The 25,948-nt window shown below is 39.8% G+C and overlaps 1 protein-coding gene across 3 annotated transcripts in view; it reads left to right on the forward strand.

Moving 5' to 3' along the window:
• Nucleotides 1-461: 461 nt before the first annotated feature.
• ADGRL4 (adhesion G protein-coupled receptor L4) overlaps nt 462-25,948 on the forward strand; it is a 72,364-nt gene continuing 46,877 nt past the window's right edge. For 2 of the 3 annotated variants that reach the window (XM_054638363.2, XM_077182336.1), the window contains exons 1-2: nt 462-786; nt 2,210-2,359. In XM_054638363.2, coding sequence (XP_054494338.2) covers nt 765-786; nt 2,210-2,359 — 172 coding nt within the window. In that variant the 5' untranslated portion in view covers nt 462-764. The remainder of the gene's footprint in view (nt 787-2,209; nt 2,360-25,948) is intronic. The other variant, XM_077182335.1, reaches the window with a different exon arrangement.

Below are 25,948 nucleotides of genomic sequence, written 5' to 3' on the forward strand. Positions count from 1 at the left end.
TCTCCTTCAGTTCCTGAGTTTCCTGCCTCTTTCCTCCCTGCCTATGTCTTTGTTTTCCTCACAAAGCGGAGTTCAGCCATTTCCTGTACCTCCCTTACATCCCATTACCCTTAAAGCAACATTGCTTGACTGCAGTGAAGATCCATCTCAAAACTGAAGAAAGCAGTAAGAACCACAGCAGTCAGCTAAGATTGATTCCAAACAGAAAGAATCTCAGGGCTCACATGTACTCATGTCAGCAGGAAAAGGTGGAAGGAAGCATGTAGGCCGTTACCTCTGAGCTCATAAACACCAAGCAGTCACCATTCTCCCCCACCTCTTCCTCACCCTCCCTCATCTGCTCCACCTGCTGCTCCTGTACTGCCAGCAGGCTGCAGTCACCCCTGCCAGCTTCACCCTGCCCCTGCCACTCTCCCAAACAGCTCCATGCTCCTCTAACCTCCTCACCCCGGAATCCTCTCTGATATCCTCTGCCAGACGCAGCCTCTTGTTTCCCTTTTGCTTTCTCACTGCTTTCCTACTTGCCAGAAGACCAGCTCCTCAGCCCCTCCTGACCCTTCCTGTTCTGCCTGAGAGCCTCAGGAACTTTTGGAAGCGTGAGGTTGGGACAAAGGGCAGAGCCAGGGCTGTGCCTGTACTGGGACATCGCTCTCCCCTCAGTCATATGTGCGTATTTTGCACATGGTCATATATTTTAAAGCAGGGAGTTTTCTTCTCTGACACAGGGGCTCTGCAACAGGCACTGCACAGCAACAGCATCACCAATGAAACTGCTTCCATTCCTAGGTAGGTGAAACCTCTGTCTCTGGGGAGTGTGTGCCAGGCGAGAAGGGAGTGGGATCTGACAAGGAGAAATTATTATATTGGGGATGGTTGAAACCTGCTGGGTACACAGGACTGGAAATCCCTGTAGCTTTGGTCAGTGCTGCTGTTGGATTTGGTAATTGCATGGTTAGGATCATCCCACAACCAAACCCAAAACACCAGTCCTTATCTCACTGTGGTTTTGGTACTGAAAAAAAACCATAAATATTGTGAGTTTCTGTGCATTTTTTGTACATTTTTTTCCTTCTCTCTCTCTCTCCATCTGCTTGGGAAATTTTTAGATTTCACATGCTGAAAACAGTAAAATGACAACAGAATCAACAGGTTTCTGTTTTAATCCCTGTGGAAGACAGTCTCTCCTCTCAGAAACACAGAGAAAATGTGAAATTTGTTGATATCTAAATTGACTTGGATTATATATATAAATATTTAAAAATTGTGTGTAATTTTAAGTCTTTGAATTTTTTGTGAAGTCTTAATTTTTCCAAGAAAACAGCATCTCCATGAGATTTCATCCAGCAATGCAACTGTGACACTAGGCTAGCAAATATCCAGAATGACATTTAGGTAGGGAAAAGCAGAACTACAGGGAAAGACAGCACCCAGAAGGATCTTTGTGTTCTGCAACTTTCACTATGTCCTGCTAATAATTTGTAAACTATAAAGTAAAAAAACTTCCTTTCCTTTCTGAGCTAAATGCCTTATATCTACCTATTGTAGGGTGTGTGTGATAGTGATCTGTAAGTTTTCTCAAAAGAAGAGATTCCTTTTTTTCTTTATGTTGAAAACCATATGCATTCATACAATGGGAAAGTAGTTATGGCATTTTGAGAGATTAAATTTAAATAATTTGCCACACCGTAAATAACTTTTAAACCCTGCTAGCATAATGATGTAAATATGTGATATTTCATCTTAATCTACCAAACCATGCCTATGTATTAGCTTCAGAAGTATGGGAGTGCTTATAAGAATAAAAGGTGTGATCAGGGGAACCCTCTTTGGTATTTTTCTCTCAGACATGTAGGGCAGTTTGGATTTCACTCCATACATAATTCAGAGAGCAAATAAATGCCTGGGCTTTACTGGAAACTACTAGAGAGCTTTGAAATGTTTTCCCCCTATCACTGAGTGACTTCTATGCTATTTACCAATTTTATACTGGTTGAGAACACATTTGAGTTGTTTATCTGTGGTGTCTGCTGTTTTACCAAAAATGCCCCTGTAGCTGGTGGCCCTTGCCCTATCCTGCAGTACAACAGAGTCTGTGATGATGTTTACTGGAATACACCCATTCTGTGGAAACCTTTGGCCCAGATCTCATTTTAGTGCTCAGAATAAAGGTTTTAGATAATGAAACAAATCTGATTTTCCTTTGCTCCAGTTTTGATTTCCAGTCTGCTGGACTATGGCTGCACCTCTCCAAGCTGCAACATGACATGCCACAAAGATGCCAGGTGTGAAGTTCAGGGTGGGACAACAGGCTGCTACTGCTCCCAAGGATACACAGGAAATGGCATAACAGTCTGTAAAGGTAAACAGATTTTACCGATACATTTCTTTATGTGCTCACTTGAAAAACTTACTCAAGAGCCCACTAGCTCACGGATTAAACTTTATGTCACAGCAGTATCCTACACTAAGATGTCTTCAAAGCCAAAAATTTTAATATTTTCTGAGAAATTGTACAAATTATGCTCAGCTTGGTGTTTTGATATAGCTTGCCATGTGTCTCAGTTGAGTATGAACCTGTTTTCCAGCTTTTCTTTTCCATGAGAGCTGCTAACTAATCTTTGCTGCTTTACCTTCGGTAATTTCCCTTGTGGCTCAGGATTTCTGAAGTTAGGGCTGGTGTGGTGGCTACTGCACAGCCCTCAGCTCCCTGCCTCACACACACAGCACTTGCCCACTCCTCCCAGCAGCTGATCACCATCAGGTAACAGCCCCTGGGCTGCTCTGGGAAAACAGGGAGGTGTGTATGCCACAGAGGCACGACAGTGCTGCTTTCTCTGCTATGGAGAAATATGCCAGAAATCCTATTGAGCAATCTACTTTAGGATGACTCTGTCTTTCATCTAAAGAAAAGGATATTTTCCCTTCCACCTTCATATTTGAGTTTTCTTCCACTATGAATAGCTCTAATATTTATTTTCATTGTTAGGTATGGCTATGTCCAGCTGCAGACAGGCTGAAATGAATCTTGTCAGTTTTCAGTATCCTGAGAAGTAGTTAGGAGAAGTAGCCATTTACCAGGTCACTTTTTGTGTTTCAAGCATCTTGGGAAATTTAGCAGTTACTACTTAGCAGTAACTCTTTGGTTTAGTATGTGTAGGAAAGCAGCCCACGGGTATTTTGGAGTTTTGTAGCTTATTTGCCGTGCTGTGCTTGGAAGTATGTTTGTTTAAGAAGATTTAGAATGCAAAAGCCTTTTTTCTAAGGCCTTCTTTTTTTGTTTATAAGGTGGGAACGTTTAAAGAGAACTATAGATGTATAAAATAACAAAAAATGAGGAATCACAAAATCATAGAATAATTAATTTGGAAGAGACTTCTGTAGGTCATCTGGTCCAGCTCCCCACTCAGAGCATGTTAGACCAGGTAGTTTAGGGCTTCAGCCAGCTGAGTTTTGAGTATCTCCAAGGATGAAACCTGCACCTCTCTGGGCCTTTGTTTCAGTGTCTGACCAATTGTGGAAATGTTTTTTTCTGATAGCTGGTTGAGGTTTCTCTGGTTGCAGCTTGTAAGTTTTCCTTCCCATGTGCACTTACCACTGTACATGTCTAATAATAGTTTAGCTTCATCTCCTCCATAAGCCCTCATGACCTCCCATGGCAGAGTAGAGTAGGCAGCATTATTATTTGCCCTTTGCCTTCCCTTCTAAAGTCTGAACAAACACTGTTCTGTCAGTCTCTTTTGCATCAAGTTTCATGTAGTTTCTAAATAAATTGCTTGTATTTAATGCTAACCTTGCTGTGATAGGTAAATCATTATTTGTCTATCAAGCTGGACAAAGGAAAGTAAGAAATGGCCTTCACAAAACTGGTTTTGTTCTTGCACTCGTTCAATTGTAGCACCATGAAAGTCAGCTGGTTTGAATAATAAGTGCACATCATGTTTGCAGAGTCAAGGGCCTAAACTTGTGAATAATGCAGAGAAAGAAGAAAAACAAGTCAATTTTAACAATACTGCCTGTTATAAATCAAGGTAGTATTTACTTACCTGGCATCATCTGGTACCCACTACATTGTCTGTACTGCTCTAGAAAGTCTGCAATTATGAATAATCAATTAAATTTGCAGTAAGGGTACCTGTTGTTCTCACTGCCATGATTGATGTTCTTAAACCCATCCATTATATATGCACCTATTATAATGTTATTAAATCTAAATTTGTGAGGACAGATTTATCTTGCTTTCCATGCTTTTTTTTTTTCTCATAAAATACCTTTTTATTACTTTCCCTTTTACCTGCATTTTCTTAGAGAAATCTACATTCAAATTTCATAAAAAACATTGAGTACTTAAAGAAAATTCATTGTAATGAAATATGCATTCACAAATCTTGTAAATCCATTAATTGTTTATTAAGAATTATACTCAGTGTTTGAAAACTCAGTCTTTTAAATAAAATTTCCAAAGTCAGTCCAGGCAAACAAGATACTAGATGTACTTGTGGTGCATTGCAGTCAAGTGGCAATGGTTTGAAGCAAGTCTCATGTCTGGAGACCAACATTTTCTCTGGTAAAATACCTCAACAGCCACCAAAGCCACTTACCCTCCAGCAAAGCTTATATCAGAACGGTGTGGCTGCTGGCCCTGAAAGAGAGACAACGTTTCTCTAGGGCAGTATGAAACACAGTGCATTACTAATATTGTGCAGTAGTCCTCTAATAGCATAAAAAATTAACCAGAATTTTAATTGGGTAGGTTCTATAAAGGACTAGAAATGTAGGCTACACCCTATCATGAATAGTTTAAAGCTGTGAGGACGTAAAGCAAAGCCTCAGTTGTTAAATGATGTATGAGATCTTGCTGTTCTGTGTGGCAAAAGCAGCAGGTGTGTGTGCTGTTCTAGAGAAAGCTACCCATTTTTATTCAGTTAATAATCTTAGGCTTTCACAATGATAGTGCAGTCACCTTCAAAGGAGATCATCAATTATGTGCTAATACAGGCATTTTCAAAAGAGCCTATGTAGTACATTATGTTTACATATTTGCCCTTTTTGTTATTTAGATAGGCTGTGAGAGTCATAATTACTGTCAACAACATTAGTAATTTTGCATAATGTAGAACCAACTTCTTCATTGTGGTTATCTTGGTAGTCAATTAAACCAGAACAGTCATTGTTTTGAGACTTTATTCTGAAACAAGCAATTCAAATTCTTCCTCCTTATAAACAAGTTGAACAGAATATTCTTAGTTTCCAGGTTAGTCCTCTTAAGCTTTCATGGCTGAGAAACTCTTCATTTTTATTTATAGGTACATTCTTATAGTGAAAGGTTTACATTTGTTTCTCTACTTCCACTTGCTTGTAACACCTCTTAAATACTTGTAAAAGTTATTTCTTTGCTGGCCCTGTCTTTTCACTGTGACACACTTAGACATTTTCCCTTGAGTTTTCTGTGCTGCAAAAGGCAATAATGTCCTCTTACATTTATTTCCTAGCACCATTATTGATGAATCATGAATCACTGATGTCAACATACCTTAGGAATGGGGTTTGTTAGTTTTGACTTTGCTCCCTTTGCCAGCTGGCTAAGTGACTGCAGAGAGCTCAAGATTATTGGATTTGCTGTGTATAGATAAAGACACATAGATATGAATTTAATTTCCTGGTGTCAAAGTCATGGCTTTTAAAATAATTATCCTTTTACAATCTTTCCCATAAGGTTTCAACCACTTTAAATTAGGTCATGTTTTGGACTTTCTGAAGGCATACTTTGGCCACTCTAACAAAAAGCTAATCCTCTTCATAATCTCATTGTCTTCAGCAAGAATATATGCAGGAATGTACATAGTCAGGAGAATAACTGATTGTGGTATCTGGCCTCTTTTATGTATCGGAATTATAACTTACAGAGCAATAAATTCCCTCTGTACAGTATCTTCCAGAAAGCCATAAATGAGTCACCTTGTCAAGTTTTACACCTCTGAGGTACAAAATACTATCCCAGTCTCCTTACCTTTTCTTTTGTATTTATATTCCTTGCTTTATGTAGTATTAAATAAGAGAGAATGACCTCTGATAGTACATCTATTTGCTTTTTAGGACTGTTCTTGGGCAGATGTGTATTCTGCTTGTAATGCACAAGGCTTTAGCTTCACAATATCATACACATAATTGAAATAACATGGGCTAAAGCTCTTGGCAAAAAAAAAAAAATAAAGATATACCCAGAAACAACTGATTTATAGACAAGTTAACTTCCTCTCATGCAAAAATGCCACGGATTTTTTACAGATAAATAGTACATATTTGCCATTTATGTAAGAAGAGTTGGACATATAAATTAGGTGTTGTTCATAATTCCAGCTTTCTTCTGAAAAAAAATTAAAGGAAACTAACAAAATTTTTGATCCTTTTGAAAAGATAAGGGTAGAAGTAAAACTTCATAGAAGCCAATATTTTATTTTTAAAACAAAGGGGAAAATGAGTTGGCATCAGTGATGCTTTCCTAAGCAGCTCTGCTGTTTCAAATGCTGGCTGCTTCTTGATTGCTGACTGCCAATTTGCTGCTTTGCTGGCACACTGCAGGAAATTAAAGTAAACAGTGTGATCACAGTGTTTACTTTAACTTTGTAAAATACGGAAGGAAAATGAAGCAGTGCTGTTTGTTCCAGGAGGGTAGGCAGGCAAGCAGGAAAAGCCTGAACACAATATCCCTCCCAGATATCCCTACACAATATTCCCTTGTAAATGTCACTTGCAAATTATACTGCAAGATTAATCAGTGTTACTTGTAAAATAGTTACAGCTCTTCCAGAAATATTGAGCAAGGACTTAGGCTGTCGGAGGAACTTTCTATTGGGGTAAGGCAGTAACTCTGTTTCTGAAGTGTACTGTAGGAGGATTTATCATTTTACAGAGGTAAAAAGTTCATCAGTGCAAAGTGATATTTTGTATCAAAATACAGAATCCCTGTTAGAACACGGGGCAATTTGTGTAAATCCAGCTGAATCAAATTGAAAGCATGCTCAATATCTGAGCAGAAATATATTTTCTTGCTTTATGGAGAGTCAAAATACCAATTCTCTGGCTTTTGCTGTCTATAAAAAGAAGTTTTCCTGGGAGACCTCAGTTCCTTGTTCTACCATGATGCTGCTGAGTCCCACCATTGACTTTTATTGCAATAGCTGAATTTATTTGGATTCACTGGTGTCATTGTTAACATTCTGCAGCACCCAATTTGTGTATGTTTTTTTATGGAGGGAATTTTTGCTTTCAAATTAAAATGACCCTGTAAAACCACTGTGTATAATCATTTTATTCTATCCAAAATTGTTCTTCAATAGAAAATTATTTAATTCGAATGTTGATTCACCAAAGGAGATTTTTTTTTTTTTTTTAACAGCAGGCATACATCACTGGATGTCACTTCTGTGTTTACCAAATAGTCTGAAATCACTGATATGGAAGATCCAATCCACACATTTCCTAAATTCATTTCACTGCTATCAGTTACCACAAGCTATAAAAAGGCAAATTGCAGCTGCTCTAACATAGCACAGCAGGACAAAGATATGCCTTAGCCAAACACTAACAGGGCTCAACTCAGCATGTGACAGCTTGGAAAACTTGGGATGTGCTATACAGGGGGCCAAAGAGGATCACGAATTCCCAGCCCTTTTGACATGCTCCTTACCCTTTTCCCTTTACCCTTCTCTTCCTGCACCTCCCAATCTCTTCTTCTTTGCCTCTATATTCTGCTGGAGCTTTTATGTGGTTTCAGGGAAGAAGCAGGAGTCACCTTCTAATTCAGAATTCCTACTGCAGATTTAGGTGTTGGGCATTTTGGTGATCCCAAGACTTGTTGGGAAGCACCATTCTGTTTGTTACATATTTAGGGATAATATTTAACTTAGCCCATGGCTTCAGGGTACCTCTTCAGGGGACAGAAAGTTTTCTTCCCTTGTGTCCTCTTTGGTAATGATACAGCTGAATGGTTTTTTACTTTTCATGAAGTGCAGAGATTGACTGCTGAGCTGTGAGATGTTACCCAGCTGAGGTATCTTGGTTTCACATTCCAGATTAAACCTGTAGGCAGATCATGGAATTGAAAAGTCTGGATAAATTAACTGGGAGGATTTGATTTTCTGGTGCATAACAGTCCAATTGCCTAGGAAAGCGCTGGTGTAAATGTTAACATAGCAGGCTCCTGGCCATTTGGGGACCTATGGCTTTATGTGTGTCTTTTGCCTTTTCATGTGCAAGATGTCACACTTTCTGTGAATTTGGGAAGGCTTTCATGGCTGTGATGTCCATCGGCTGCTGGGGACTAACCAGCTGTTGTATGGTTGCCTTCCAGCCACAAAGGAAGGAGTTATGTTTATGTCCCTGAAAATAGCCATACCCTTGGCTAACAGTATTAGTCAAAACAGCTTCTGAAGCCTTGAATTTATTTTTTATAGCTATATTCAAATTATGTTTTAGTTGAATTTTTTAAGAGTAGGTCAGGAATTTGAAAGGGGAGCATGTGTTACAGCAGTGCCTGGTGATGCATGAGAATGTGAGTCAGGAAGAAAGCAGTGCAGGATGTCTGGAGTAACAAACAACCCTGCTGAATAAGGCATGGTGGAGGCTGTCTTGCTCCAATTGTCTTACCTCTGTAAATGGCTGAGTGTGGAATCACAGAGAAAGACATGGCTCTCCTAGGAAAATCCTGTGAAGCTGTGTAGAAGCTGTGCGAAACTTAGAGGAAAGAATTCAAACAATTATTATCTGCCTTTCTGTAACCATTGTTTATAGCTATGGTTCTGCAGAGTGTGCTGTTCATAGTTCACCAATAGGTGAGAGAATATTCCTAAAGGCCAATCAGGCCTTAGGTCCACCATTGTTTGTATAAGAACTGTAGATTTCTAATAATAAACTGTCTTTTCATGCCTTCTCATGATGGAGTCCCTGTATCACCTTTGGCTCTCCCCGATACCCCTTTGGTGATAGCTGAGCCCATAAAATTTTGACACAAAGCATTTTATACATCCAAAATGCCAAATCCAAAGATGAAGAAATCACTCCCAGTTTCCCACTCAAATGAGAGATAGAAGATCTTCAGAGAGTTAGCTCTTCTTCCTACTGCTAGAAAACACAGTTCACCTGGGCCAAAGACACAGCCCACAATAACTATTTTTAAGATTGATGCTAACTTTTAGAAGCCTTGGACAAAGTCCATTTTAGGGACTTTTTAGATAGATTCATTACATTCTCAGATTTGAGCCAAAAAAGGAAAAAAAGGCCTCTCTATTTTTTTTATGTGTTATGTTTACATTTTCTTGAAATGGTACTTTGAGCATGACTAAAATACAGTAATGCATTTTTGAAAGAACCAGAAAGAAACAAAACTTCCTCTTGTTATATCTTTAATCATAACCAGACTCTCTTTTAAATTAGTCCTGTTTGCATCTAAAAGAAGTTTTTAAAATGTGTGTAGATGATGAGGTAGAAAAGAGTTATTTGTCTCTCTCAAAAATTTACCCAAACTTTTAGGCTGATTATCTGCACTTGGATGGTTTCTTACTTGTTTAATTCAAAATGTGTTTTAACCCTTGCCAAATAATGCTAATTTCCTTTCTTGAGAAAATACTCCTTTCATCCTGCTTTATGGTACTAAGAATCAATATGTTACATGTTCAGAGGATGTGGGAAAATTCATTTAAGGAGCTATAAACTTGTTATTTCAGAGTTTGCTTACTTTGTGTTTACCAGAGATATGATTCCCTTCCTGTGTCTCTAACATCTGAAGTAGTCCCAGGAGGTCCAGTGGTAACAATATGTTCTTCTCACTTGCTGTTTTCAAGTAAAAGGATGAAAAGTATTTCCTTAACATATATACTCATACATGTATATTAAATGCACACAACCATGTACACAGGGACCTGTATATAAGTAGGCATGTGAATAAAAGTAGAATTTTCTATGAAAATAAAAGGCAAGGTATCTCAAAATTCTGTTTTACTCATTCTGTGACTGTATAGTCAAAATTAATTTTTGTTTAGGAAAGAACAGGATTTATTGCAAAGAAATTTCTTCCATAAATTCCACTTCCTTGAGACTTCTCAGCTTAGACTTGCCCATGGTAGAGGCTGCTGCAGCCATCAGACTGTGCTGCTGCCTTTGGGCTGTGAAGTCAGTGTCACCCACAGAACAAGGGATGCATCATCGGGAATTACACACATGAGATGATGTCAGTTCTGCACAGCTCCACTGATTTACATATAATAATAGCCCACTAATCTCCTATACTCATTTTACTTTTCTCTCTGTAGCTCTATATTGAACTCATTGAGTTCAATTACAGAAAAGTGTTTTCTTTGGGATTTTTTTTTGCCTTTTTTTTTAATTGTTGCTTTTTATTTTTTTCTGCCAAAACATGCTGGCCAGGAGTGGTGAAGTTGTATGTAACCACATTTGAAATGTGTAATTTATCTAGGATGATATGCTGGTGCACAATTTTTCTGTGTATGACTGTGAAAAATTGCCGACTGAGCTGTTGGCAGAGCGAATATCAAACCCAGCTCAGCCCTGTGTGTATGAAAGAGTTTAAGAAGGTAATTGACACTTTGGACCTCTATTTGCCAAAGAAAGAGATAATGACGTTCTCCAAGAAGATTAGAATCTAACCAAACATTGTGCTCTAAATATAGAGCACAAAGCCAGGTGATGTTTGTGAAAATGCTGCTGGGCTGCAGGAGAGGGAGGGGGCTGAAGGACTGCAATTTTGCACTGTATATTTTTTAGGTACACAGATTTAATTTAGAGATTATGGCTTGAAAATGAAATTTACAGTATGTGTGTTTTTCGGCGATAAGAAATTGATTTTGTGACCTTGGTGCACACTAATTGAAATATCTGGCACGGTGTTTTGCTGAGGTTAAAGGAAGCCATATATGCCTGGAGCCGCATTCTTCTTTCACCTTGAACTGCGTGGTTAATCACAGCCCCAATCAGGGGCAGGAAGGAAGCTGCTGTTTCACTGGGGTACAAGGAAGCTGAATAATCTCTGCTCATTGTCTAAGGGATAGCTGCTTGTGTGATTACCTCTGGCTGGGCTTAGGAGGTTCACAATTACTTTAAAATGGAGAATTCTGGTGCAATTAACGTCCAGGGAGCGCCAGAGGCCAGAGCCTCAGCAGCTGTGGTGCCACAGCTGGAGCAGACACAGTGAGGTGCAGGGGGGTCTCCTTGCACCTGCCCACCACAAACCTGGCTGCTCCTTTGGAGTGGGACACCTCTGTCCTGTGCTCCCTGGGACTGTGCTGGGACAGGAAGCAGGGAAAAGGTTCTCTGGCTGTGTTCTGTGTGCGCTGTTCCAGGGCCATGGAGCACTCTGCCCCTGGATGGCTCCTCCTGCTCTAAAGGCTGGTTGCAGCGCTGAGGAACAGCAGCCATGTCACAAGGGACTGCTGGTGGGGTTTTGGTTGAATATGCTTAATTTAACTGGGTTTCTGCCTTAGCTTGGACACGTACAACTGGGACACTCTGAGATTGTCTAAATAACGGTGTGGTAGGGTGTCCCATTATTTCGCTTATTATTTAATGTTACACATTTGCTAGGTTGGCACAGGATCTTGTTTTTCAAAAAGGAAAATTAAAGCTCCTGAAAAGCCTTGACAATAAATGGTTATTTGTTCAAAACAGCCAAGTCTAATCTTTGTTTATGTTACTAGGCTTCATGTAATGGTGTTGCAATAAAGAAAAACAGTTCTGCAGGATATGCACTGGCTTTTATGTTTTATTTGTAATGAAAGCTAGGCACATAGGCAGCAATCTACATAAGTTACAGTGAGGGAGAACATGAGCTTGGATGGTGACTTGCATGTTTATATATTTACTTTCTATTTGTTGCAAAGTGCCTGAATCTCAATTTTTAAAAAATGTGAAATTAGCCTGAGGTATTGCAGATTTTATCCCCAGAATTTTACCAGTGGGAGATGAAAGAAGAGGTGAATTCATTCTATGCTGGGAGACCAGTGCTTCTCTCTGCCCGATCTGTGCACATGAGCTGTGGGTCTGTTCCCACAGCCATTGTCCTGTCTTGTCCTGCTCAGTCCCAGCTGCGACAGAGCACAGCCATCTTCACTGCCCTCCTGACGTTCTAGTGAGTTTTGGGTGTCCCCAAAGCTCAAAAGGGCTGAGGGTAACCCAGCCTTGGCTCACAGTTTGCATCAGAGAGTGATGGCAGGCAGGGAGATATTGCAGCAGTAATCTCTGCATCCCATGACAATCTTCATCACTGATCCCTGTAACACCAGAGGCCCTAAAGAAACTCCAGAGAAGCTTCAGGGTGTTGTCATGGTCTGAAAGAGAAATTCAGTTAAGCTCTGCAGGCCTGAATAGGAGCTCTGAGTCCTGCATTTTTAGCTTGTGGTGATGAGAAAGGAGTAGGTGAAAAATTGTATTACAATGAAGGCTTTGCCTTACTTTTTCTCTTGAATAAATCATTTTCATGGGGAACATTGATCCTGAGGAAGCTCTACCTTTCCAAAATCAGCCTGTAAGGAGTTCAGAAGGGAGAGGAAACTGGAGGTACTCAGACAGACAGTTTCAGGCCCTTTGTTCCTATCCAAAATGTTCCATTATTTAGAGCTACGATGAAGCATGCATCAATTCATAAATATGACCCACTGTGCAATATAAAAAATATCAATATTTCTCTCCCATTGTGTCAGGGATATCTGGTGCATACAGAAAGACTTTCATCTCCTTAGCTACCACAGAGAAAATGGGAAAGGCAAACAGCCTTCAAAAGTGACTCAAAAGCATAGATGAGGAGAAGTTTCTAAAACTTTATACAGCTTTTCATCTGAGCAGATCAAAATAGAAACTGTGCAGGGCAGCAGTTGTAAACTATGCAGAACTACAATTTGGCTTCTTTTTCAGTGTTGTCATGCAAATCTTGCTATGGTGATTCCACAACTCTTTCATCATACTCAGCTTTATGGTTAAAACCTTGGAAACTCATAGTAAAGCTGCCTTTAGAAAATGAGGCCGCTTCAGGGATGCATCATACAGCACCACTGGTCTCCCAGAAGTCAAATACTCAATCCCAGGTGTGTTGGGACACAGCAGTGTGTTACACAAGTGTGGAGCTCCATTTATATCACTTTGCACACACAAGGTCTGGGGTTCAGGTGGATGTCAAAGGAGAGGCTGGGATAATATTTAGACAGCTGTAGGCTGAAGAAAAAAAGAATTGTTAACTAACTTTTTGTATTTCCTATTGAATAAACAGGTAGTATGTTAATACCACCAAAGGTTTTTTGTTTGAGCAGAGGAATGTGCTATAAAACCTCTGAGCTTTATTCTCTGTTCTTAGAGAAAGCTACTGCAGCTTTCATTAGCTGTAAACAGCTCTTGAATTATTACTCAAGTTTGGGCATTAGACTGATCACCCTACAGGAAACCTTTAACCTGGCAATGGCACATTACCCTCAAGGAATGCCATGCAGACAGCCACATCCCATTTTGAGCTTGATATTCATGCCAGTAAGGAGTCTGTGCTGCAATGTGGACACCTGGCTTTGAGAGCTGTGAGGGAAATCCTAGAGCAGGGCTGTTGCTGCCTTCACTGCAGTGTGGTAAAAATAGACCTGCTGCCTCTGTTCCTGCAGCAGCAAGCAGTGGCAGGAGCACGGATGAGTACAGTCAGGTGTTTTATCAGGGTTTCCTGCAGAAGGGGTGACGCTGGTGACATTCCTCCAGCAGGGAGGTAGGTGGCTTATGATTGAGTCTCGCTAGCCACAATGGCTCTTGGACACAAAGCCACAGTTAGGGATGGATTTTCCAAAGAAAGATATGTTCAGGATTTTTGAACTGCCTGGCTCTACCTGAGGTGCCTAAAGGAGGACTGAGTTGTTTCAAAAGAATACTCCCAGTTGTGGATGCCAAGCAATTGAAAATCTGTCCCTGAAGTGCCTTTTATTTTCCTACCATCTGATGGCAGTTTGGGTTTTTGATTGATTTATTTCTTTATTTTTAACTGTAAAGACCTTTTAATTAGGGAGAGGAACTATGTGAATGAGCTGGAGCTGCTGGTGGTAGCAGCTCCTTGCCATTAGAGATTGGGTCATTAAATAAGTAGATAATATCCTCCTTATTGAGGAGATTTAGAAAATCATAAGGACTTTGCATTATTACAGTGTTTAGCATTCACAAATGGAGTAAAAAGCCCCATAATGGCAATTTTCATTAGCTGCAATGCATGTGGAGGGCTCTTTTCTTTCTTTGAACAGCCAAACACTAAACAATTCCTAAATCCCTCCTTGTTACTTATGTTTTCTTCTTGGTGGTTAAAAACCCCATAAAGCAGAAATTGAAGACTTGCTATTAAAATACTTACTGACAGCTCCATTCAAAACATCCTTTCAAATAGTGCTATATCACATTGTGATTCATCTGCTATTCTGATAGAGTTGCTTTAACAAGCACCTTCCTTCTTGGTTAGGGCCCATCTCTTTTTACTGGAAAATTTTTCCTTTAAACACTTTACTGAACCTCTGCTGTAAACAAGCCTTTCTTTCTCTGGTGCTGTACTGTTTGTGCTGCAAAACACATGTAGCCCCTAAAAAGCATGGTGACAGGCTTTTTGGCATGAAAAGGAGAAAGCAGCAAGAGAAAGAAACCCTGGCTTTTGTCCCCTCCTCACCTGTGCTGTATGGGCGCAAGCACCCTGTGACATTAGCCCAGGTCAGGGTTTCTGGCTCAGCATTGAGTCCCAGGGAGGGGACACGGCCCTGCAGGGCTGCCACACCTCCTGGCACTGCTGGGCACTGCCTCTGCCCCAGCCAGACCCTGCAGAGCAGCACCTCTGCAGTACCAGGGTGCAGCTTCCACCAGCTGGAGACCAAACCCAGGAGCAGCCTGGGAATGAAGTGGTCCCCAGGGCATTTCACTGCTGAAGCTTGAAGTTAGAATTATTTACAGTCACTTTAACAGGACAACAGCTGCTCTTTACCTAGAGATGAGCCAAGAGCACTGAAAGAATTTGGATCTGAATTGCAGATGGACGGATTTCAATTTGATTCAAGTAGCTGGACTGCATGATTCTGTACTGTAAGCTCTCAAAGTCAGAGCTTGAGAGAAAAATCATTAATTTGGAAGCTGATACCCTGAAAGACTTTTATGAAGCAATATATTTTCATGGCAGACACAGATCAATTTAAAAGTAGTAATCAAGAGCCATGTGCTACGTGTTCACAGACAAAAAATGTAGGGAAGCCAGCCAGAGCCAGACACTTAACATTCAGAGCATTCAGACTAGCACTGAAGATATTGCCTCTATGGAAAATAGTAGGGTTCAGAATTAAAGTATTGTGAATTTGTGAGATAATCACAATTCTGTGCAGACATAAAGATTCTGCCAGATTGCTGCCAGAAACTAGCTCAACATAACTTTTCTAGGCAAATTTGTGTTTAAGTTCTGCAGAAACTTTGGAGAAAGGAAGAGTCTCTACAAATACTCGACTAAAAAGATGTGTTAAATGCTTGAGAAAAGAGAGAAAATTATAAGATAACCCATTAAAAACACTTTTTATCATATTTGAAAGGCATTCTCTAAATTTAGTCACTATACAAGTTTTCATCAAATGAGATTCAGACCCAGGTCCTTACCAGTCCTAAGAATTTTTAGGTGTAACATTTGCTTAAAAATAAAGCATCCACACATTAGTGTTTTATGTCATGCAAATAATTGCATTGTGTAAAAGCATAATTTATATTTACTTGGAAAGTACTACAACTAAACTCCTTCTGGAAATTTTTAACTTTGCTCCCTAAGTAGTCTCTTTGGCAATACTTACATGAAAAAAATAGAAGCCACTAGCAGTGATAGGCATTTCAAAAGGTGGATTAAAATCATCTCTTATCAGCTCCTCAAACATTTGGGATTTGTGCTTGGAGCCAGGCATGGTTTTCGTTCCTCTGCTGAAGTCGTCCTCTGCCATGACTTAAAGCAGCCTGAAGAGACTTTTGTGTGTGTTACATACACTTTCTTTGGTTGATTTTGCTCTAGTTTTCCATATCAATGTTCACCAGTCAGGAAGGAAAGTAGGGAATAGTATAATCTTTGATGGATACCTTTGTTTTAGCTGACATGTTCAGGTTTTTGGTGTGTCATGGTCTAACTCCAGCCAGTGACTCAGCCCCACAGAGCAGCTGCTTTGCTTTCCCCAGTGGGGCAGGGGGGAGAATCAGCAAAATAAAAGCAAGAAGACTTGTGGGTTGAAAAAAAGACAGTTTTACAAGCAAGAGTCATGCACACAAGAAAAGCAAAAGAGGGCTTTCATTCACCACTCCCATGAGCAGGCAGGTGTTCAGTCATTCCAGGACAGCAGGGCTCCTTCATCTGTAACACAGAAAAACAAAAGCCATCCCTCTGAATGTGCCCCCCTTCCACCTTCTTCCTCCAGCTATGCATGCTGAGCATGACACAATCTGTTAAGCAATGGTGTCATATAGTTAAGCACTCTGCACATATTGTCACTAAGATAGATAAGGACAGTGGCATCTTTTCATGGGTGTTTCCATAGCACACAGAGAACAGTGCTTGGAAAAAATCTTATTTTTCATGAGGACTCTGGTCTAGTGAAAGCCTGCTCATAGCTGAGGGGTTAGAACTAGGTCTTTATGGTCCCTTCCAACACAAACCAATCTCTGGTGATTCTATGATTCTGTAGCATAGGACCTATTGGAACATGCAGAATTAATTTTTTTACACCTCTTGGAAGATTCCATTTGGGTGCATTGTTTTGCTTGTGGAGAGTGAAATTCCTAAAAAGGCCTCTGTGTCAATTTTCACTACTTCTGTTCTCATCATGTTGATAGTATATGCAAAGAAGTCATACAAAGAAAATGGTAAGATTTTTACCACTGGTTTCTCCTCAGAAAAGAGATGTTATATATATATGTGTTAGATGTTATATGAAGACACATGGCTCTGTATTACATTGCTACATGCTAATCCACACAAAATCTTAGAAAACTGCAAACATTGAAATTTATTGAGACTAGAAAATGAGAATTAATATCTGGCATCTTTGGGAGAATTGTTATAAATAATAATTGCCTCCGAGCTGATTTCATTGTTATTTCTCTGCTCCTGCCTTTGACAGACCAGATGTAAGCTGCTTTTGGCTGGACTTAGAGTGGCCTCCCATTATTATCAGCTGGGACATAAAACCTTTCCTCACATATTTGTGTAGCTGAGTGTGGTCACAGACTCTTCCCATTCCCATCCTCTCTGCTTTCCCTCTATAGAATAACTCTGTCCTGATTGATATTAAAAGCATCTAGCAATTTAGTATCATCCATGAATTTATTTCTCAGAATGTTCATCTCTTTTTCCAGAGCATTAAGAAATATGTAAAATGAGCCTGGGCTTAACACCAGCTCCTGGGGAAGCCCACTGGGTAGCCCTTTACAGCTCAGTTTGTCATCACCCATTGTCCTTTGTTTACATTCCTGCAGCCAGTTTACAATCCCCATGACAGCACTCTTACCCAAGACATCATAAGATATTTTTAATAAGATTTTGTGAGCCACTGTATCAAATGCTATGCTACATCCCAGATACCTTGTATTTTCAGCCCTTGCTGTTTGCATCACATGCTACTTGGAGGTTTAGGAAACAATTTCAAAAATATTCAGCAATTCTCTGGATGAATTCAGATGGAGGCATTTTGTGTGTGCCCTGTGCAGTTTGTATCCATAGGACATCTCTTCTCATGCCATCAGGGCCATGTGGATTGGTGGGGACAGGAGCTTTTGCTCTCATGTTTGGGACTTGTCCCTTACTCAAAACAGAAATACATGGACAGATCTTGCACTGGCTTCACCAAGAGCTATTCCTGCCTGAGAATGGCAAGATCACACTGAGGATCAAATCCTCTTTCTGAAGGGATTACATTTCCTGCCAAATATGTGACATGGTTCAGTTTCAAGCACATACAAAATAAATCTCCGTCAAGACAGACGTTTAACAGTGGCTTAGTATCCAGGACTGTCATGGGAGACAGCTCTCAGCATCCAATCTAGCAGGATCTTCTGGCCAATGTCCTCAAGACCTTGGGATCTACCTCTCTTAAATAATTTATAGGGATAATATCTAATGAAGCTTTTGTATTAATTTGTATGTATTGCACAAGTGTGGATAAGAAGAGTTACATTTTTGAGGGAGATGACTTCTGAGAAGCCACTTATAAACATACTAGTTTGCCTTCCTGTCTACTCTTGTCACTGCTTGCAAATCTTCACTCTCTTCTTTGTGTCACTTACCCATGTTCTTCCTTGGACTTTAAAATGCATTCATCAAAGAGATAACAGATTTAGTTTTGAACATCACCAAGGATTATTCTGTGAAAACAATACTACTGAAGATATGTGATGGCTAATTTGTAAGTTATGTACGGGCACTTAATGCATATTACAAAAATGTCAGTCCAGCTCCTGGGGAAACAAAAAGAAGAAAAAGAAGCAATATAATCTCACTCAAGAGCAAGAAGCTCTTCCTCTTGCAAGAAGCAATATAATCTTGCTCTGTTTCTGGCAGTGGTGGGTGCCTGCTCTGAGAGCTCCCAAGAGTCATACTTCCTGTGCTGGGACAATCAGAGGCAAATGCTGTCATTTCCACCCTGGAAACTAACTGCTAATACAGTTAATACCCTGCACAGAATACTCACATAGGAAAGTATGGGTAATAGTGTAATGAGATTTTTTTTTCCCTTATGAAAATATGCAAAAACAAAAGAAGAAAGAAAAGAAAATATATGGGTGTTTTAAACCAGATATGCCAGCCTTAAATATTTCGCACCACCTTCCTCCTCTGGAAATTAAGAATGTTTAAAGCAGACTAACTTAGGGGTGTGTTGGCATAGCTATGTGATCCCAAGATCCAATCTATACTTCAAGATTGCACCAATTGGAAAATGCTCTCATGAATAAAATAATATGGAATAAAGTGTTGTTTATGATTTCTTTTCTCAGCAGATTAGCTATGTACATCTTGTAACACAGGCCGACTTTGTGGAATATCAAGCACTTCTAGAAACCTGTTTGAAAATAAATTACATTATCCAGCAAAAGCAATATCAGAAATGTCCCACAGTCTACACTATCTTAATGTTGATTTAAAATCATATATTCATATTACCATTTTATGTCTAGTAAAGCAATGTGATGGAGCCTTTCTTTTGCCAAAGTTGTATTATCTCATTTCTCTGAGTTAGGTAAACTGTAATGTGTCTGCTTTACAGATGGGTAAACTTAGCATAAAGAGAGGAAAGCCACTGCTTTGGGTTAAGAAAGCCTAAATGTGAGCACTTTCATCTATATTGGTCAGTCACAGTGGCAGTGGCTCCTAAAATGAGCCTCTTTCCACTCATTTATGTGACAGATTATTTTACTTTAAACAATTCTTGGATAAAATATATTAGGTGTCCCTAGGGCAGGAACCTGAAATCAAGACTGGCACATGAGGCATTACCTGCCCAGCTGCAGAGATGCACTCCTGGGCTCGGGGAGATTGAGCTGCTCTTGCCACCTGCAGCAGCCTCGGTAGGAGGGACGGGGTGAAGCTCTGCTCAGACACTGCCTGCAGCTGGGTGATTGGTGTGTTTTTCAGGACGAGGGGAGGGCAGGTTTGTTTAAGACTGCCTCCAAACTCCTTCCTGCTAAAACACTGCTAATGAAGAGGACATTGCCATTACCTTCATGTCTTTCTCCTTTTCTTCTTCCTGTGTTTGAACAAAAGTGACTGCTACTGTGCTGATCATAGCACAAGCTCCCATAGGTGTTTATAGGACCCCAACCCTTTGGAAATGAGTTTTCAGTGGAATTGAGGCATCATTACAAAATAAAGACTGCCCCACTTATTGTTGGCAGGGTCAAGACAGTCCTGATATCAGGAATCACAAGGCGGCATTTGTCAAAGTGCTTTTGGTGCCAAAATCCTTTTTTTGAGTTGTGATTAAAGAAGGAAGTAATCACAGAGAAAGGAAATGGAGTACCCCAGTCAGTAGCCAGTCTTTTCCAGCCAGCATTTTGAGAAATGCTGTATAAATTACAGGCATGTAAATTACAGCTAGTATTATGAAACATTGGACCTACGGGGGGTTTTAGCCTGCATATATGGAACAGCCAACATACTGTTTCCATCATTTTAATAACCTATATAGAGCAGGTGGCTGATGCAGTTAATGCTGGCATCATTTTTCTTTCCCTATGTGATTTGCTGTGATGACAGTTCTGTCATTTCATTTTGACTATTTAAGGCTATTAGGAAGCATTTTTGGATAATCATCTAGAACAGGTATTTTCAAGCATGCCTAAAGGATATAGGGTGTCATCACCTTTCACACTGCATATTTCTAAATAAGTATATGATATATTCTTTGTTAATCAATGAAAAAACCACAGACAAGATCACCAGCTGTGATAAACTGCCTAGATTCAATTAGTTAGATGGAGTTATACTCTTTTGTTCCAGACGGAGATCAAGTCCAACATCATACAATTGCAAACATTTCAAAGAAGTGAAACATTTCTAAGATCATTGAAATACATATTTTGCATTTCAAAGATAAAATACCAATATGTCATCAAACCATTTAATTTTCTTCCAAGTCTGAAAGTAAATTGACAAGAGATCAGCAATTGGCAGGAGAACAAATGAAACATATTGAAAGCAAAGTGGGATCCTTATACAGTTATTTTCTCTGTGAAGCAGGTAGACAGATATGAGCTAAGTCTGTCAGCAGGTGTTAGTCAGAGCTGCAAGACTGAAGTGTGTCAGAAGCTTCTGTTTGAAGAAATATGTACTGGTAATGAAATGAGTGATTCCCTGTCGTTGACTTTGCCTTGATTATTTGCTGGTCTCTTTCTTCTTTATTGTTAGTTTATCATCTGTCACATTCTTGTGAAGAGGTTTTCAGAAATGCATCAACAAAACAAGGAGGCACAATTATGTAACTTGATATTTTATAAATTTTCAAGAGATTTAATAGGCATTGTGCCCAGGGTGTGTCTGAAAAGTTGAAAAAACAAAGAATTTCATATAATGAATAGTAGGATCACTGGATTTGTAGAACCTTTTTGCCAAGTTATGTATCTGTGGATCAGACTTCATGTATACATTGTCCTACAAACCAGGAAAGTGGAACCGTGAAAATATTTGACTTTCTTTCATTTAAAATAGATTAAAATTTCTGTTGCTAGGAGCTGCTGGTACTTGGGTTTTGGGGGGTTTTGTTTAAGTTTTCAGTTTTGGAGTTGTTAATGTGATTTCAGGAGCTAAAGCTTTAAGCAGAAAAAATACTGAATGTTGTAGAAGTATTCATTTCATATACTGGGGGCATTTCTAAAGACTGAGCACTTGAACATTTAGGTGCCCATTGATGCATAAAAATAACGAGTAATAACAAGTAATTCTGCTCAAAATAGACTATCACAACCCTCTTTTTGTCTGCAAATTTGACCTTAGATTCTACATTAGAACACTTTTTTCCAATAGAAGGAACTTTTATTTAGAGCATGGTTTAGTCTGCTTGAGAAGGTTGCTGCAAGGAGGGCATCTGTTGAATGAGCTCACAGGGCTTAAAGACAAGCATGAGGAACTTGTAACTTCTCTGTAATACCAAAAGGGTATTCAGGGTTAAACCTCCCAACCACTCAAATCCATGGCAGAATTTCCTTTTTAGCTCTGCTTTTTAATGGGGTAATAAGGTACCTTTCTAACTGTGCAACTTAATCTTGCACCGTCCTTCGCTCGAAGTAAAAACATTCTGGAGAGCAGTGTTTGAAAGGAAGTTTCAGTTTGTTTCATTTCTTAAGATTCATTATGTGGTTTAAGCTTACCCAAACAAGATCAAGGTACCAAATGAGTTCATATTGCTATCAAAGCAAATGTGACCTTTAAGGGTTTGAGCTCATTTTGTTTAAATCAAAACAGACAAGGTAAATGAAAGGATTTGGTAGATGGGGAACTGAGACAAAGGCAGGCTAAGTGATTCCACAGGCTTCCACCCAGAGTCTATAGGACAGTCAATAAAAGAAAATGAAATCTGTGAGTCTCTCAAGGTCATATAATCAAGGGTGCATCCAGCTCACAACCTTTGGTTGTGGAGGTGGCTTCAGGAGCATGTGTGGAGATGGAAAATCGGGAAAGGAGACTGCTGTGTAAAGGAAGCAACACACCTTTTGCATTTGGGAATTACTTAGGAGCTGGGGGCTGGGTGGGTGGAGATGTGGCAGAGAGAGGTGTCATTATGTCAGGGCTGTTGGATAGAGCATCAATGGAAATGCCTGACTCTCTAGAGGCACATGGCATGTGTGCAACTGTGAAGGTCAACAGAGATGCTGGTATTTGTCAGAACAGTTTACACTTGCTTACTTTGCTCTTTGTTATCAGGGGCAACCCCTTGCTGAGAATCCACCAAAGATGAAATTTCCTGCTGGGTTAATGACTTTTAATTGTGCTGTTCCTGTAATCATTCCAACAACACCCTCATCACAAAGTGGCGTGCTATAGCCCTGCTGTCATAAAAGATGTGGACAGTATTTGTCATGCAGTCCACTGGACAGTCCAGAGCACTTCCCTGTGCTTAGTATAGATGGGAAGTCTTCAGTAGCAGTAGGCAAATGTTGAATTATTAAATTATGTCTACAGCACTTCATATAATTATTGCCCAAGTGATGGTGCAGCGAGATAAGCCTGGTGTCGACAAGCAGAATTTTCCACCTTTGGAGTTTGGTTAACAGGCTTGCTATTTTGAAATTCAAGAAAAGTCCACTCTCTCAGGAAGAATTTAAATAGAAAATTAAATGGGTTTGCATATTGCTCTGCATGACAGATTTTTTGTTAGCCTTCAAAGTCTGCATGATCTAACCAAGCATGTGGAAGCAAGATACAAATTTTTAGTGCTATAATTTCGAATGCTATAATTTTTGTTATTGTGGAAAATTGTTAAAGGTAAGTAGTTACCCCAAATGTTATTTTAATTCACTAAATATTCTGTGGATTAATAATACTGTATATGGAGACAGTGGAATAGGAATGGCTGAAATCATTTCTGTGTGGCTTCTCAGCTGGCTGCTTTCAGAGGGAATTCACTCTCTGGTGATTTTTTTCTCCCTCAAAGAAAAGTATTCAGACAAGAAATGACTCCACAATTATGTCTTGGCTAGAAATTACTGTGGCAGAAGCTCTGTTTGGTCTTCCCATTCCTTTCTGATAAAGTGCAATTAGTACATCCCTTGACTCACTCTGTGAGGTGTTTTGGGCAGGGGTGTTGGGGGGGAGCATAAGCTGGTACCACAGCCATTCTCTAAACATGCAGTTGGAAACAACAGCTCTGCTCTGCTGACAGAAAACATCAAAGCAACAAAACATGCTATTTTATCTGATGGGGGTAACAATATCTCAGCTAATAAAATGGCTGTCATCCCTGCCTATTGTATAGATAAGGAAGCTGAGGATGTTGGGATGCTCTTTGTTGGTATGCCAAGTTGCAATTATCCTATGACAGAGCCCTTCTGGGCTATGATTGATGAAACATTTTGAGGGGGAAAGTGCCTCAATAAGTGAATTTCATTGGATTTGATGAAGATATTGCTTGCACAATGGTTGGCAAAAACAAAACCATTTTGAGTGGAACTAGGAAAATGTGGCCTTATTTAATCTGCCTGAGATGTCCTTGCCACATTCATTTATTTGTGTTTTACGTTGGATGTAAACAAGTCTAATTCTGAAGTTCTTGTGTTGACCTTTTCTGGCATTGAGATCAAAGCACTGTCTGCAATAAAGATGAGAAGACTTTAAAGACTTTGGTGGCTTGTCAGAGTAGGGTACGTTTAAACATAAAATATCACAACACAGCAGCCTTTGGCTAGAACAGGCACCAAATGAAGTTCTAAAGAATTTCTTGCTCCTCAAAAAACCGATCATTATCTTTCAGTTTAATGGCCTAAAAGTGAAGCCTGCTTAGAAAACAATTTTTCCTTCTTGCCTGAGCCTTAAGTCACAGGGTGACTCTGCCAGTTGTCTCTAGCAGCTGTAACATGGATGTCACCAGCTAAGAGGAAAGGCATGCCCTTTCTTTACTCAAATCCCTGTGTAGATTTTAGGACTGGTAAAACACTCCTCTGAACGACAGTCAGCCCTCTGTAAAATATCAGCCTTCCCAAAGCATGGCATGCTGTCCCATCCCCAGCATGCCCTTTTCCCTGGCTCCAGCTGTGCTGTATCCCAGATCTTTCAGTGAGTCTCTGGAGGAGGTCCTGGAGGTTAACTTTACACTGCCTGATCTGGAGCCAAGGCAGCTGGTGTAAGAATTTGAGCTCTTATATATTATTTTCGTATATAACAGCTTGACCATTTGAAAATAAATGTCTTTTTAAACACTATTTTTGTGTCCATAGTTGGAATTTAGATTTGAGGTATAAACCTACTCTAAGTGAAATGTTTTATGCTTAGAATAATATAAAATTTGCAACAATTTCAAGCACAGAGAACATTTCCCAACAAACTGAAACTGGGATTTTCAGTATGTTGATTGTGTTAGGACTTTTGGAGCAAAATTGAGACTGTTCTATAGAACTGCCTGTAGTGATGCATTCACAGGCAGGTGCAGAGGACAAAAGGCAATGACTTCTTTTGATGAATAAAACATATGATACATGATATAATGGTTTTCCTAGATTGAAAACAAAGTAACCATCTTTACTGCAACTTGCAGCACTTCACCACATTTCCAATTAAACAGCTCAATTTTCAGGGATACTTAACATGCTGCAGAAATCTACCCAATTCTTCTACGTGTTCAGTTGATTCAGTAATCGTAATATTTATCTTGATTATTTTTGCTTGAACTTAGGTCTAGGCACTTACTTTGAGGGGTTTATTTCAATATATGAAGGGAAGGTTCTTTTTATATTTTTGAGTGATTTTCTTGGGAAGCAAGTTTTCAGCCTTTCCAACTGAGAACTTTGAAGCTGAGTAATACTCAGGGAACAATACTGGTGAAAGTTTCTGCAGTGCCTCCCCCTCAGGGATGGAACCTCAGCATGGCAGTCTGTGGAAATCTGTTGTGTTTTATGTGCATTTATTCGGTACCCTATGACAATCCTCCTTTTCTCTCATCTCAGTATGTAAATTATACCCCTCACTTTAACCAGTGGCAGCAGTGTTTTCTCTGTGCTGTGTCACTGGGACTTTTCCTCCAGGTGTCTGCTGAGCTGAGGGAGGGCAGTGCTGGGTGAGCCAGGGCAGGCACAGCGAGCAGAGCTGTGCTGTGCTGCCAGGGCCAGGCTAATAGAGACTGGATTTAAAGGGCAAATTACCCTGGCCTGAGAGCTGCACTGCTGCAGCACCACTGCCTGTGATGGGACACACCTCTGAGCTCATGCAGCCCCACAGGGTGGCACACAGCCTGGCTCCCACTGCCAAAAGATACACGGCAATTTCACAACACATCCACACCCTCCTCCTGCCAGACTCCCAGGATAAAATGGACATAATAACACTTTGTGTGGAAGGTTGTATTATGGTGAACAAACTTAAAAGTGTTTTTATTCCATATTCCTTATGGCATTTCAACTTTAATACCGATGGTACAAGTATTACTTCTGTCCAAACTGAGATGCGCTTTCAATGGACTTTTGTTTTTTGCCTACTAAGTGTTTTGTATCATTGGGATAATAGAGTCCTTAGCCCCTGTTTCTAAGAATAAAAACCTTCACTAGAAAATTACAAATTCATGTAGACAACAGTGATTATGAATAAACAGACTATTCCAACATAGGATGTATTAACTGATGAAGAGTAAAGTTAGTGTAGTCAGCAAGGGAAAAGTCTCTTTAGATTGATTTAGGATGCCATGTACTCCCCTCACACTCAAAATTCATTAAGAGATCTGAG

Source organism: Agelaius phoeniceus, chromosome 8, assembly GCF_051311805.1.
Source record: "Agelaius phoeniceus isolate bAgePho1 chromosome 8, bAgePho1.hap1, whole genome shotgun sequence".
Lineage (NCBI taxonomy): Eukaryota > Metazoa > Chordata > Aves > Passeriformes > Icteridae > Agelaius > Agelaius phoeniceus.